The sequence below is a fragment of the Drosophila takahashii genome, chromosome 2L (assembly GCF_030179915.1).
Source record: "Drosophila takahashii strain IR98-3 E-12201 chromosome 2L, DtakHiC1v2, whole genome shotgun sequence".
NCBI classification, from domain to species: Eukaryota; Metazoa; Arthropoda; class Insecta; order Diptera; family Drosophilidae; genus Drosophila; species Drosophila takahashii.
The window spans coordinates 17,499,265-17,515,363 of NC_091678.1; the positions used below are offsets into that span (position 1 = coordinate 17,499,265).

General features: G+C 40.7%; 2 protein-coding genes across 2 annotated transcripts; both read left to right on the forward strand.

Annotated features, from left to right (window-relative positions):
• The first annotated feature begins 728 nt into the window (after window positions 1-728).
• LOC108067977 (V-type proton ATPase catalytic subunit A) lies at window positions 729-5,400 on the forward strand. Its single transcript, XM_017157298.3, has 5 exons — window positions 729-886; window positions 2,004-2,102; window positions 2,644-3,341; window positions 3,690-4,667; window positions 4,738-5,400. Exons 2-5 carry the CDS (start codon window positions 2,027-2,029, stop codon window positions 4,828-4,830), a joined length of 1,845 nt encoding a protein of 614 aa, XP_017012787.1. The 5' UTR covers window positions 729-886; window positions 2,004-2,026; the 3' UTR covers window positions 4,831-5,400.
• A 460-nt stretch (window positions 5,401-5,860) lies between these two features.
• Vha68-3 (Vacuolar H[+] ATPase 68kD subunit 3) lies at window positions 5,861-9,110 on the forward strand. The gene is made up of 2 exons (XM_017157184.3): window positions 5,861-7,079; window positions 7,894-9,110. The coding sequence occupies exons 1-2, from the start codon at window positions 5,949-5,951 to the stop codon at window positions 8,974-8,976; spliced, it is 2,214 nt and encodes a 737-aa protein (XP_017012673.2). The 5' UTR covers window positions 5,861-5,948; the 3' UTR covers window positions 8,977-9,110.
• Window positions 9,111-16,099: the final 6,989 nt, after the last annotated feature.

The window sequence follows — 16,099 nt, forward strand, 5'->3', positions numbered from 1 at the left end:
GATAAGCACACGTACAAAACAACAAATCGGCGTGAGAAATTTGTGTTCGGAGTTTTTTGTACGTCCGACTTTAAAAATAAAACAACACTTTTTTTTACAAATTTACGTACCACTATATAATATGCGAAGTTGTCTACTTTTCAATCAAAAACACCTTTTAATGAGAATAAACGTTATGAGGATCACTCCTTCAACTGCGAAGCTGCACACAAAAAACTTTTATTGGTAAAATTTACCTATACGGAGAGTTACGTAACTATAAAAAATAGTTACGTGTATTTTGTATTTGCTTTGGTGTGTGTCTTTGCTAATAGTGTGAATTTGTTCTTGGGAAAGTAACTATTTAATTGACCATTTTTTTGCTTGGGGACTTTTTGAATAGTAGATTGGTTAATTTTACCAAGTTTTCTTTTGTGTGCACTTACTGTATCAGTTTTCGCACCAGAACACTTTAATTTTTGAGATCCGATCACACACAATATGGCTAATCTTTTTTTTAGTCTAAGCCATTCTTAAAAAAACATTGACATTTTATCAACATTTACAACTTTTAAAACTCCTCGATCAACCCGCGAACTTCTTCAAGCCAGTGTGACCCCACTACTTTCGCTCCATCTCCCTCCCGCACGCGATCCGACACTCGCTCCGTCCCGCTTCCGCTCTTCGATTGGCGAAAGCTCCGATATCAGCTCACAACTTCGCTTGGAAGCTCGCGGCGAAAGCTCGCGATCGGAGGGGGCGAAAAATCGAAATCGAATCGGGGTCGGGAGCTTTTCGAAGTGCGAGCGTCGACGTTTTATTTCTGCGGCTCAGTCGGTTTTCGTTCGTTCTGTTGGAGAAAAGCAGCAATCACACGTTCGCAAGGTGAACGCGAAGACACATCAAAGTAAGCCCTCCCCCCACCCACACACGCCCACAAAGCAAATAAGTACAGATAAATGATGTTTCAAAACGGTTCTGGGCGATCGAAATTGGTAATCGAAGAAAGCGGCATTGAAACCCGCCTTGAATTCGAGCCGAAAAAGTGACGAAGCAGCGATCAAAGCGGAGAGCGAAAACACGCACATAGACTGCAAGTGTGTTAGATAATAAGTGCAGCACATACACTCACACGAAGAGAAGTAAAAAATCCGAATATTAATTAGTTTTTGAAGAAGCTCAGAAAAGTGCGGTCTGAAAACGTGAAAATTTGCGCGTGGAAAATATTTTGCCTTGTCAGCTGACCCCCTTCCCCGTGTTCGCCCCGTCTCTGTCGCACCGTGGGTCTTGTGATCGCCGCCTCTCTCCCTCTCTCGTTTCGAAACTCGAAACAGAAGTTGGGGTTTTCGGCATTCTGGTTATGGAAAACCAATATGGAGACCGCGAGTTGAAAAGGCGGCCCCAAGATTATCGCCTTTTCCCTTACCCACTTTTTTTCATTTGTCAGCTGACGGCAATGACAGTAGTCTTGTGATCAACGTCAAAAGCAATTGTCAAATATTCGAACTCGAATGGAGAGAGCGAGAGCGGAGAGTTGCGCTCCGACTCTCCTCTCTTGTTTTTTTTTTCACTGATAAATATTAAAACCCGCATATTTTGAAAACAAGCGTTTCACTTACATTCTTCAGCTCAATTTATCAGTCAGTGTGTGATGCCAGAACTATAATTTTATTTATTTAGCGATTAGTTAAGCAAATTACTCTTTTCGAACTTCCAAAGCTCTGTCACGTGAAACGAAAGCTCCCTTTTAAAGTTTTTCGCAGCATAATCGAAGAGTTAAAAAAATAATTAAATCAATCGAAATTGGTAGTTGTTCGGAAACATTTTATAACCTTAAATCGGGAATACAAGCAGCCCTAAATTTTGGCCCAGACTTAACCTGTAATTCGGAGAGAATACACCTGCCCTCTTGTCAGCTGACAGAGGGCTAACCAGCAATTAGTGATAAGAAATTTTTCACTTTATCTTTGCCCTTCTCCAGCCAGCATTTTATAATTTCCCCCTTGATTTTCGATCTCTTGCAGTTGTAGAAACAGAATAAAGCAAAATGTCCAACCTTAAGCGTTTCGATGATGAGGAGCGTGAGTCCAAATATGGACGTGTCTTCGCTGTCTCGGGTCCTGGTAAGTACTTAATACCTAGATTCTAGGTTCTATATACTATAAATAGTAGATCATTTAAATGTTTAACTTTATACAAATTTACCTTTTTAAATTATTTTGTTTTTATTACTTTCGTTTTAATAATGGCAAGTTATCTAACCCTAAACTATCAACAATAGTTATTAACCTTGCCACAATAAGTGTCATTAAAGTCATTTTGTTCAGTTTTTCAAAGAAATAAGAATGCCATAACTTATTCTAAAAATTTTTAAATTAAAACTTAAAAATAATTTAATTTTTTTTTAAATAAATTTTCTATTATTAAAAAGAGCAGTGTTTTACGCCATTCGTTACTTATGTCTACTGAATATATTTTTTATTTTTTAATGTTATAAAATAATGTTAATTTAAGGTACTGGTCTTAATTGATCGCTTTGTGCCTATAGAATTTCACGATTAAAGTCATACCAAAAAAGTATCATCTTAAAAATAAAAAAAAATTAAAATATGAGCTCTATCTAAAAGTGCAGCACATCTAATCCGCTTAACCGCTTCATTCCAGTCGTCACCGCCGAGGCCATGTCCGGATCAGCTATGTACGAGTTGGTCCGCGTCGGCTACTACGAGCTGGTGGGCGAGATCATCCGTCTGGAGGGCGACATGGCCACCATCCAGGTGTACGAGGAGACCTCCGGCGTCACCGTGGGCGATCCCGTGCTGCGTACCGGCAAGCCCCTCTCCGTGGAGCTGGGACCCGGCATCATGGGCAGCATCTTTGACGGTATCCAGCGTCCCCTGAAGGACATTAACGAGCTGACCGAGTCCATCTACATCCCCAAGGGTGTGAACGTGCCCAGTTTGTCGCGCGTGGCCAGCTGGGAGTTCAACCCGCTGAACGTCAAGGTCGGCTCCCACATCACCGGAGGAGATCTGTACGGTCTGGTGCACGAGAACACCCTGGTCAAGCACAAGATGATCGTCAATCCCCGCGCCAAGGGTACCGTGCGCTACATCGCCCCCTCGGGCAACTACAAGGTCGACGATGTCGTCCTGGAGACGGAGTTCGACGGCGAGATCACCAAGCACACCATGTTGCAGGTGTGGCCAGTGCGTCAGCCGCGTCCCGTGACCGAGAAGCTGCCCGCCAACCATCCCCTGCTCACCGGCCAGCGTGTCCTCGACTCGCTCTTCCCCTGTGTCCAGGGCGGTACCACCGCCATTCCCGGAGCCTTCGGTTGCGGCAAGACTGTGATCTCGCAGGTAAGTCACTATATCGTCAATTACTAAGCTATATACTACACACAAAAAAAGCATATTACCGTAAAATCGATATTGCCATGTAAATTTCAGATCATGAAAAACTCATATCGTTTTTACAGGAAATACTTTTTTTCGACCAGTTCAAATTTAGCTGGCCACATATCAAATTAAAATTGATCTTAAATAATGTAAAATCGATCTACGTTTCATATCGATTTTTTTTTCAAAGGTTTAACTTCTTTCAAGTCCTTAAATAGATACTATAAAGTTTCTTTTAATAGTTCTAATCTATTACGTAATTGATTTCTTAACTTATTAATCCTCCATCATCTCCTCATCTCTCCACAGGCCCTGTCCAAGTACTCCAACTCCGATGTCATCATCTACGTCGGTTGCGGCGAGCGTGGTAACGAGATGTCTGAGGTACTGCGTGATTTCCCCGAGCTGTCCGTGGAGATCGACGGTGTGACCGAGTCCATCATGAAGCGTACCGCCCTGGTGGCCAACACCTCCAACATGCCTGTGGCTGCCCGTGAGGCCTCCATCTACACCGGTATCACTCTGTCTGAATACTTCCGTGACATGGGTTACAACGTGTCCATGATGGCTGACTCTACGTCTCGATGGGCTGAGGCTCTTCGTGAGATTTCGGGTCGTCTGGCTGAGATGCCCGCCGATTCCGGCTACCCAGCCTACCTGGGCGCCCGTCTGGCCTCCTTCTACGAGCGTGCCGGTCGCGTCAAGTGCCTGGGTAACCCCGAGCGCGAGGGTTCCGTGTCCATTGTGGGCGCTGTGTCGCCTCCTGGTGGTGACTTCTCCGATCCCGTGACCTCCGCCACCCTGGGTATCGTGCAGGTGTTCTGGGGTCTCGACAAGAAGCTGGCCCAGCGCAAGCACTTCCCCTCGATCAACTGGCTTATTTCGTACTCCAAGTACATGCGTGCCCTGGACGATTTCTATGACAAGAACTTCCCCGAGTTCGTGCCGCTGCGTACCAAGGTCAAGGAGATCCTGCAGGAGGAGGAGGATCTGTCTGAGATCGTGCAACTGGTCGGCAAGGCTTCGCTGGCCGAGACCGACAAGATCACTCTGGAGGTGGCCAAGCTGCTGAAGGACGATTTCCTGCAGCAGAACTCGTACTCCTCGTACGATCGCTTCTGCCCCTTCTACAAGACCGTCGGCATGCTGAAGAACATCATCGACTTCTACGACCTGGCCCGCCACTCCGTGGAGTCGACGGCCCAGTCCGAGAACAAGATCACCTGGAATGTGATCCGTGAGGCTATGGGCAACATTATGTACCAGCTGTCGTCCATGAAGTTCAAGGTGGGTTGACATATAGATTGGATCGATATATGTTGGTTTATTTAACACGTTTTTTCAACCATTTTTCTAGGACCCCGTTAAGGATGGTGAGGCCAAGATCAAGGCTGACTTCGAGCAGCTGCACGAGGACCTGCAGCAGGCCTTCAGGAATCTGGAGGACTAGAGCGTTGGCCCTACTTTTACACTCTAATCTTATATTTGTTATATAGTTAACTTTTAAAAAAGAAAGCAGTCAAAAACCATCCGAAAAAGCCTAATCAAACACCAACAATTCCGTGCTGCTGCATTCGAAGAGAAACAAAAGTCCAACAAATTCCAACAACTTCTTGGTGCCTGCGAGATATGTAATCATTCCGGCCTGCGGTTAATACTTCCACTAACCACGCCCCCTCCGCCCCCCCATGAGGGGCCGCTCAAGGCAACAGCAACAACTACAACGTCCTTCTATGTACTTCCATTTACAACAACAACAACAACTACAACAGCAAAAGACGCACACACACTTGAATAAAAGTACACGGACACTGGCGCACACACACAACACACATACATAAAAAAGACACAAATACAAATGCATGCATAAATAGTATTATTGTTTAATGAATGGAAATTCTTGTTTATTTGTGAAAAAGTCATGTTTTCTCCCTGTTTGTTTGTTAAATTTATGTAAATATTTAAAGTATGAAATATTAAATGTACGAATAAAGTGCAACAACAAATACATTTAATGTAATTGAAAGTGGATTTCACTGATTTTGAAGATGGACCTAAGATGTTTACTGAAAAGGAGCTTTAGGGTTGATATGTAAAATCTAATAAATTCATCTAAATTAATTTCGTGTAACCTTTTTGAATTAAATATAGTAACGTACATTTTATTAAATACACATTAAACTGCTTGATTAAATTTGACAATATTTAAATCAAGGTAGACCATTTTTTATATGATGATTAAATCAAAAACAAAGCGAAGAATATATATTTAAATTCAATATTTTTGATTTGTTACTTATACATTTCTGTTTTAATTAACTTAAAATATAGATTTTATAGTTCAATATTTAGATAATATTTTTAATTTTTCCATGGTTTTTTGCGTGTACATTATTTTATGAAAATGTACTATTCCTTTAAAGTTACCCTTACATTTTTAATTTTTCTTTTCCTATCATCACCTTAGTCTTTTCATATCCTTCCATACTTTTTTGTCAAATATATACATACAAAATTAGTTAAAGTTACCTCAAGTTCGAAGCATAAATTTGTTTATTGAATTATAAAATGGATAAGAAGACCTGGATAGCGCCGCTCACCTCGAACACCAACAGCAATGTGAGTACCGTGGAGTCCACTCCGCGAAGCTCGGGCTCCTTGTCCCCAGTGGTTCATCCAAGGGCTCAACCGTTGGCCACCCACAAGAAGTGCACCTGTCCGCGTCCTGAACACAAGCTTGCCTCCATAATCCGTCCCTCCCATGCGAAACGCGAGTCCGAGGAAGTCGAAGTCGACGAAGCCCCAGAGGAACGTTCTCGTTCGTCTCGGCTGTCCAGGCTTTCTAACCAACAAAGCATGCACATAACTCTGGAGCCTTCCAAGAATGAGGACTCACATATTGCCACTGAAAAGGTGATGGAAACGCACACCTATTCCTTTGACGAAGAGGAGGAGGAGGAGCCGCATGTGGGACGGATTTTCGGGGTTTCCGGTCCGGTGGTGAATGCCGAGGAAATGGCCGGAGCCGCCATGTACGAGCTGGTCCGCGTGGGTCACTACCAGCTGGTGGGCGAGATCATCCGGCTGGAGGGCGACATGGCCACGATTCAGGTGTACGAGGACACCTCGGGCGTGAGTGTCGGCGATCCTGTCTACCAGACGGGCAAGCCGCTGTCCGTGGAACTCGGGCCGGGAATCATGGGCAGCATCTTCGACGGCATCCAGCGACCCCTGCGGACGATCAGCGAACTGACCAACTCCATCTACGTGCCCAAGGGCATCGATGTGCCGGCTCTGCCGCGTAACATATCGTACTCGTATACCCCCGCCAAAATCAAGCTCGACGATTTGGTCACCGGCGGTGATATTTACGGATCGGTATTTGAGAACAGCATGATGCACGACCACCGACTGATGCTCCCGCCGCGGTGCAATGGGCGGGTCAAGTGGCTGGCACCCGCGGGTAACTACTGCGTGGACGATGTGATCGCGGAAACGGAGTTCAACGACGAGGTCACGCGGCACACAATGCTCCAGGTGTGGCCGGTGCGCAAGTGTCGTCCGGTGGAGGACAAGCTGCCCAGCAACACTCCCCTTCTGACCGGCCAGCGCGTCCTGGACGCCTTCTTCCCGTGCGTCCAGGGCGGAACCACCGCCATTCCGGGTGCCTTTGGCTGTGGGAAGACGGTCATTTCGCAGGTGAGATGTTATTTGATTTTACTAATTTTTTATAGCATATAATAACTCTTAAGTGCCTATTCCATTTTTCACTAATGATAAGTATGATTTATTCATTGATATACCTATTTTTATTTTTATATTTTTTAAGCATAAACGAAAAATTAAATTCCTTTTTAAATGAACCTAAATATGTTCTTCTCAGGAGGGTCTATATATGTCATTATAATCTTAGTTGGTTGAGTCATAAACACTCAGTTTTTGATAAAGAATAAAATCGCCTATCAAGAAAATAATTAAAATAGGCTATTTATAAGTAAAGTATTTAATTGTCAGTATAACATTATTAGCACCCCGTGTATTTATTAAAATTATTTTATAACTGATTTTCATCCAAAGATTACGAAATGGTATCCATATACATATACTGTCGATGTATTGGGAGAAATCTAATTAATTTATTGCTCGCCTCAGTCTCTAAACGACAGAATATTAGATATATTTGATAAATTGTTTTGGATTCAATAATATAATCTAGAAAATTCTGATAGAAATTAATTGCAATATTTATTGCCAGATAGATATATTTTTTTACACTTTACGGATTTGTCTACTGACCTACATTTAATAATGAAATGGTTTATAAAATATGCAGAATATATTGTTGAGATTCAATGATAATTGGGTAATGGATTGCTATTAAAAAACAATTTACATAAATGGTTTGACCCCCCTGCATATTAGTTGATTTTATTTATTTATTGCTTAGCTTGGTAATAATTTATATGGAAATATTAAATTTGCATAGAAATTATTTTGTAACTTATTTTTATAGGCCCTGTCGAAGTACTCAAACTCCGATGTAATTATCTACGTGGGCTGCGGCGAGCGAGGCAACGAGATGTCCGAGGTTCTCAGGGACTTTCCACAACTGGAGGTGGACGTCAATGGGACAATGGAGTCGATAATGAAGCGCACTGCCCTGGTGGCGAACACCTCCAATATGCCGGTGGCCGCCCGAGAGGCCTCCATCTACACCGGAATCACCTTATCTGAATACTTCCGGGACATGGGCTACCACGTGTCCATGATGGCGGACTCCACGTCCCGTTGGGCGGAGGCGCTGCGTGAGATCTCCGGTCGCCTGGCCGAGATGCCTGCCGATGCCGGCTACCCAGCCTACCTGGGCGCCCGACTGGCTTCGTTCTACGAGAGAGCCGGACTGGTCAAGTGCCTGGGAAGCCCCGAGCGCGAGGGATCCGTGTCGATTGTGGGCGCTGTGTCGCCTCCTGGTGGTGACTTCTCCGATCCCGTGACCTCGGCCACGCTGAGCATCGTCCAGGTGTTCTGGGGCCTGGACAAGAAGCTGGCCCAGCGGAAGCACTTTCCCTCGGTGAACTGGCTGCAGTCGTACTCCAAGTACATGCGCACTCTGGACAACTACTACGAGGAGTCCAATCCGGAGTTCACCCAGCTGCGGGCCAAGGCCAAGAAGGTGCTGCAGGAGGAGGACGACCTGGCCGAAATCGTCCAGCTGGTGGGCAAGTCGTCGCTGAACGAGGAGGACAAGATAACGCTCGAGATAGCCAAGATGCTGAAGGACGACTTCCTGCAGCAGAACTCCTACTCGCCCTACGACGCCTTCTGTCCCTTTTTCAAGACCATCGGCATGCTGAAGAACATGATGGCCTTCCACGAGGCGGCGATCCTGGCCGTAAAGAACACGGCCGACCAGGAGGCGCGGGTCACCTGGGGTTTGATTCGGACGCGGGCCGCCAACATTCTGTACGAGCTGTCCACGATGAAGTTCATCGATCCCAAGCTGGGAGAAGCGGCTGTCCTGGAGACAATGGACAAGCTTCATGAAAATATCCTGCTAACTTTCCGGGACATAGAGGATAACGTGGAGGTATATTGATATCCAGATAGCCGCGATACCAAAGCTACTTTTATTTAATCCTGGTCTCTTAAAAATTTTTAGTGTTTTACGAGGTATTTTATTAATTAAATCAAACAGTTTTCAAAATTAAGTAAAGACACCTATATTGTTTTTATTGTATATAAAGTAACATTGAAAAAAAATGTAATGGTATAACAAAATGTTTGCATACTGGAATTGAATGATATTTAATTAATTTGCAAGTCTTTGGAATATTTACTTTAAATATTTTCATTCATTAAGTTCTAATTCTTTAAATTAACTGTAATTGCTAATTTAAATATTACCATGTTAAAATATAGTAAAAACCGCAATAGATGAAGAAGATAGCGAAAAATATTTAAATTGAATATGAAACTATTGGATTTAAGAATTTAAGGTATAAACTTTTATTCTGCCAAGTTAATTGTATTATTTACTTTGAGGAACTTCGTAAAAATTTAAAACAAAATCATTACAAATAATAATAATTTTTCGCAAGCCATAGTTTTTCTATTCAATCCAAAATATTTGATTGGAAAACGATCCGATTTTGTGACTATTCAAATTCTCGCTAAAATCGTATCAGTTAATCCAAATCATACTTACATTTCCCTGCATATTTGCGCGAAGGAGAGAACCCTTTGAAGCCATAACCGCCAACTGCGATTATCGAGTAATTATTTCCCTCAACTTATCGCGATAATTTTCTAGTCGGTGAAAAGTCATTTACCCACCGACGCGTTTTGCTCATTAGAAGCCATAATGGTGCAGCGTCTGCCGCCCCCTCGGAAATTTTCAGCCCCACCTTCCCTGCGGATTCACATTCACTCCGCAGTTAATCCTTTGCCCAACATCAGAAGGGGGCTGCTGAACCCAAAAAGAGATTATAAAAAATTTCGGTTGATTTATAGGAAAAGTTTGTTAATGCGCCAAAAGCGGCCACGCCCCGAAAAGCGACCGAATTTCCCAGCTCACACCTCTGCCAGCCGCAATCCAAAAAGCAAACGTCAAGGCCCTCTGAAGGGCTCTTTTCCGCAGCAAGGGAGCGAGAGATCGATTTCGATTCAATTAGTGGAAATTAAATGTAAGTATATATGTACAAGTCGCCACCTCGCCCGCTGCATCGTCCCTCCCCTCCTGTGCCGCCCACCCGGTGGATTGCGATGATTACATTTCCGCTCCCCCCTCTCCCCATCCCCCGCCCCACCCACTACGGCAAAAACCAAGTCAGCCATAAAATGAGCGCCGAGCAAAAGAAGCAAGCCAAAAAATCAGAATCAGTTCAATTGCAAATTGAAAATCCCCTTACAACTTCCGTTTCCGCTATGCGAGGGACCTTCACTGAGAGGAAAAGCGAGAGCACTGGAAAAAAGAAGGGGTCAACAAAGTAAAAATTGTGTTTAAATACTTTAGTTAATTTAATAGTTAGTTAAAAAATCAAAAAAGAAAAAAAAGGTTTATAAAGATATAAAATATTTTAATAAATTTGTTTGTAATCAATAAAACATACATAATGGTTCAGGATAAAATCTCAATCAAAATCTCTATGGTTTTTAAAATGGTTTTTAAAAATTGTGATTTGAGTAGTTTGATAATAAAACATTTTAGATGAATTTTAATTTTAGTCTACTCTTTTAATAATTAATAAAACATTTGTAAAATGATACATTACTTCAACCTCTTCAAAATTTTCTAAACATTTTTTTGGAAAAGAAAATATATTTTTTTAATAATGATAGAAATCTATGTAAATTAAATGGCAAATCACTTTTTGAAGTGTGTGGCAAGCTCTGGCAAATGTGTGCGTGTGCTCACGAGCGTTTTGTGTAAGTGAGAGAGCGACTGTGAGTGTGTGTAGGTATGTGTGTGTGTGGGTGTCTGGCTGCCATGACAAACGTGGCGTATGAGCAATGCGCGCTAATTGGCTGCCATTCGATGCTCGCTCCGTTCCGTTCCGTTGGCATCGCTCTGGATCTCAGAGCAGCAGCAGCAGTCGAGTATCCTCCGCATCCTGCCATCCTACCACCCAGCCCCGCCCCTTTGGCGCCCCTTTTGCCCCCTCGTGTCCCTGAACCATTTGCCATTTGCGAGTTTCGAGCTAAAAGCTGCTTGGGCTCAGCTTGGGATTGCGTTGCTCATGGCGGAGTTTCACAGGACCCAAGTACGAAGGAGGAGGCTGGGCTTGGGCTTGGGGGTCCTGAGGACTTATTGCATAATTTGAAGGGGTTAAGCCATTGAGCTTTAATGCAAAATTTCAATTGAACGTCAAACAGTCAATTCGCTTTAGCGGCGATAATCGTAAAAGGATAATGGCGCTAAAAGCGCATAAAAAGGCAGCAGTCAGGCGGCAAGGACTTCCGAACTGGGCTGGTGTGAGTATGTGTGGCTGTGTGGGTGAGTGTCTTTTTTTCCTTTTCCGTCTGCTGCTCGGCCTGAGTGTGCACTCAATTAAAGGATTTCTTTTCGGGACAGAGGCTAACGGCCGCACAATATTGGAATGGTTAGATAAGCACTGCGCCACTCGTTACCCTTTTGCCAGATATTTGCCCCTCTCTACATTTTTAAGCCGCTTTTCTGAGTATCAGACAGGGCAAATACAAAACACAAGCATGCTGGAAAAATCGAGTAAATATCATTTATATGTAAAAATGCTTAAATATTTTTTTGAATTATGTAATGTTTTCCTTTTATCCAAAGTCTTACATGTAAGCCTAGATTTCTAGCTTTTGTTTTGTTACTTTCTTACTGGGAAACCACTTTTGATTAGTAAAATATTTTATTATTTTTTCTTTGGTGGTATTAAAAATATAACAATACACTATATAATCGAATTAAATAATTTTTTGACCCGGGTAATCTTTAAGGTTCCAGCTTCAATTAAAATAGATTTTTTGTAATATTCAGCTCTTTGTATTTATGTTGTTAGTAACATGTTGTGTGTTTTATTTTAGTGTGTTTTTTATACCCTTGTAGAGGGTATTATAATTTCAGTCAGATGTTTGCAACGCAGTGAAGGAGACGTTTCCGACCAAATAAAGTATATATATTCTTGATCAGCACCAATAGCCGAGTCTATCTAGCCATGTCCGTCTGTCCGTCTGTCCGTCTGTCCGTTTCTATGCGAACTAGTCTCTCAGTTTTAAAGCTATCGCGATGAAACTTTCCCGAAAGTCTTCTTTCTATTGCAGGTAGTACATATGTCGGAGCGAGCCGGATCGGACCACTATATCTTAAGGCTCCCATAGGAATATTCAAACATATATAAGGGCGGTTCTTTTACAAACCGAACACCTTTTATTGCCTCACATTTTTGATTTGCCTGAAACTTTTTTTACACGTACTATTCGGAAAATAAGTAAACACGTGTATCAGGATTTGACCGAAAAAAAATTATTTTCCTAGTTAGAATTTTTTTAAGTGTGCCAAAAATTGTCAAATTTGAAAAAGTACCCTCTCATTGAAAATCTGTATCTCCGGTTATATGAATCCAATTGACTTCATGTCTTTTGCATTAATTCCTCTAAAACCTCTCTCTTTATTTAACCGTCTATTTAATAAACAATAATTTTAAATTTATTTTATTTATTATTTTTTTATATTATTTAATTTAATAAACATTTTTAAATATTTATTTTTAAATTTAAAAAAAAAATTAATTAAATTTTATAATTTTTTATTTTTATTAAATAAATTTTTTTAAAAAAATATTTAAAAATGTTTAATAAATTACATAATATAAAAAAATAATAAATAAAATAAATTTAAAATTATTGTTTATTAAATAGACGGTTAAATAAATAGTTGTAAGTTTTTAATTGATTAAAAAATGACTTTTTACTTTTTGTCATTCAGAAATTGTCAAAAAACTTAAAACTTAACTTTTAATCATTAACAATTGTTAAAGGACTAGTAAACAATGAGAAAACATAAATTCCATTAGGATCCGATAAGAGTGAGAGAGTAGATCTACTTGCTGCGACGTTTTTTCATAGAAAAAAGCCGAGGCCTTGCTAAAACAAATTCGATATTTTAAAAACTAAAAGTGGCTCCAACTTTTTACAAAAACCGATTGTAACTAACAATATGACGCAAGTGTTAAAATAAAAAAAAAATTTTTTTTTTGTGGGGGCAATAGTTAAAAAATTTTTTTAAATCTTATTTTGTTTTTATTTTTAAGAAATTAAATACAATTTTTTTTAAAGAAATTTTATTTTGAAAGGAGAGGTTTTAGAGGAATTAATGCAAAAGACATGAAGTCAATTGGATTCATATAACCGGAGATACAGATTTTCAATGAGAGGGTACTTTTTCAAATTTGACAATTTTTGGCACACTTAAAAAAATTCTAACTAGGAAAATAATTTTTTATCGGTCAAATCCTGATACACGTGTTTACTTATTTTCTGAATAGTACGTGTAAAAAAAGTTTCAGGCAAATCAAAAATGTGAAATTTTTTTTTTGGCCAAATCTGTTCGGTTTGTAAAAGAACGGCCCATAAGAAAATTCATTGTTACTTGTAGGAAGTAGGCGTTTTAATTCTTGACTACTTAAAAACAAAATTCAAAAATAGAAACGCTGAATCTGGAATCCCTGGAACTGCACCGAGTGAGTATTACTTTATCTGCAAGGGTATATAAGCTTCGGCTGGCCGAAGGTAGCTTCCTTTCTTGTTTTCTAATCAAATTCTATTAGGTTAAAAAAAATCAACTTTAATTGAAGCTAAAGCTGATATGGATTTTGATATTTCACTAAATATTTGAAAGATTTGTTAACTAATGATTTAGATCTATTTTCATTCTGTTCAAACTGTAGAGAGGATTGTAGCGTTCTTGGAACTTTGGCCCTGATATCCATCTGTTAATTTAAAGTCTCAGCACCCAATCCTTAACCCATGCCCCCAACTCACCGCAATCGCTGACAAGTTTAACCCAAATAGGAAGCGTGTGCCGAGGCCAAGGACATGTTTCACTGCTTGTTATTGTTGTTCTTGGCTGTTGTTTCTTAGCCGCAGGGCCAAAAGGATATCATAAGCACATAAGATGATGAAGTTGGAAACGCAAGAGGAAAAGCGTGGCGCAACAACAAGGACATGAACAAATGGCACAAAAAAAGGAAAGGGGCGTGGAAACAAGGATGAGGGCAACTTAATTTGCAACTTATACGCAAAATCCTTTTGATTTTGTTATGTCGCCGCTTAAAGGTCTCTCCAGTGTCCCCTGGTATATCCTTTTTGCTGTATATGTGAGTAGCCCAGCTCGCCTGCAGTTATTTGCGAAACTTGAGGGTGCAACCTTTTCTGCCTTGTTTTCCCTGATTTTCCACGTTCCTTTCGGCTGTTCTTCGGTTTCGGCTTGGCCAAGTTTTCGTTTTCGTTGGAAAAAAGGTTCGCTGATCATTGTCCTTTTTGGGCCTATCCACACATACACAACAACACACACATAGGCGGGGACATATCGGGCTGCTGTTTAAGGGAATTTAAATTAAGCCTATGCAAATTCGCCGCAGGATGCTTTTCTTTCTTCAGCGCCTGTTTTTCTTCATTTTTCCCAGAGAATGAACCACCAACTGCTGGCCGTATTAACGCCGCATTATGGCTGCAGTCACGCCCTCTTCTTGGATCCTTCTATTGGGTACAGTAAACCAGAAAAATTACCAAAAAGGGAAATAAAGTTCAGTCAGTTGGAACTTTTTAGGATTAATTAAAAAAATATTAAAACCGAATGTTAATGTAAAATTAATTTCCTTTTTGAGAGAAGCTAAAATTTATATTATAGAATTTCTGTATGCATTAAATTTGGAAATACTGTAAATAAATAAATTCAGCCAGCTACTTCTATGGCCTGATTACTTCTATATTTATAGATTAAATGTAAGAATTTTTTTTTATTTTTATATAATATGTTATAAAAATAAGCATTAATAAATAAGCAAAATCCAAAAATTGTTTGTTCCATGACCCCCTCTTAAATTACAATTAATGAAACATAAGAACATAGACTTTCTGATCATATAAATTTAGATTTTTTAAAAGATTGTCAGCATGACCGGTTTATCCAGTTTGTACTGTGCACACATGAATCAGCGCCTTAATGTATGCTCTGAAAAATGCTATGAAAAAGTTTTTGCCATAAAAATTTGCTCGCTTCTTGGAGCGCAACATGAAGGGAGGACGGGAGAGGGATGGGGTGAGGGGACAGGGAAATGGAAATGGAGGGGGGAGAGAAAGTCCTTTGCCACTTGCTGCGGCGTGTCGCCTGTCACACAACAACTGCCCTATCACTCACTTTCCCCCACTTTCCCTCACCGCTTCTCCGCAGATAATGAAATTGTTGCGAGCAGAGGGAAAAAGAAACTTTTGGCTGTGTTCTGTGTTCATCAGGCGAAGGCAGGCAAACATTTTAAATACAAAAGGATATGCGTGGGCCAGAACGAGGAGTCCTTTTACAGTGACATTGATGAAACGCTTGAAATTTACTGCGCTGCGACCTCCTCCTGCCCCCTTGCCACGCCTTCCTTCTCTTTAAAATAAAGTAAAGCGAACTTCGAGAAATATTTATTATTTCTTCGAGGGATAGAAAAGATAAAGCTCAAATGTTGGTAAATCATATATTTTAAATCAAATAAAATAAAATAATAAAAGCTTTGTTCATAGCTTTTATTGTAAGTGTTAAGAAATAAATTCTGAGATATAATTTTTTAAAAAGGACCTTAAGAAATATTTTTCTACGTAATTGGTGAGGATAATGAATAAATACGAACAAACTTTATACTGTCAAAAATCTGTTTTTTATTTAAGGATGCAAGGCAACTTATATTTTTCGCATCTTTTAAAGTGTCAAATATTTTTCCCAGTGCCCAGGCAGCACTTTTTATGTCTTTTTTTAAACTTTGTGGTTTCCTCGCTTCCTGGTCCTTGCTTTGGTCCTGTTTCTGTTTCTGCTTGCCGGCATTGTTGTGCTTACTTATCCCTGTCGAAAAATTGCCGAAACTTGGTGGAGCGCGTCCTTGAGCGAGTGGGAGTGGGGGTGGGAGTGGATGGAAGGGGTGGGCGGCTGACTGAATGAAAGAATGAAAGGGAGCTCTCCAGCTCGTAGTCAGTGCATTTAGTCAAAAGTGATT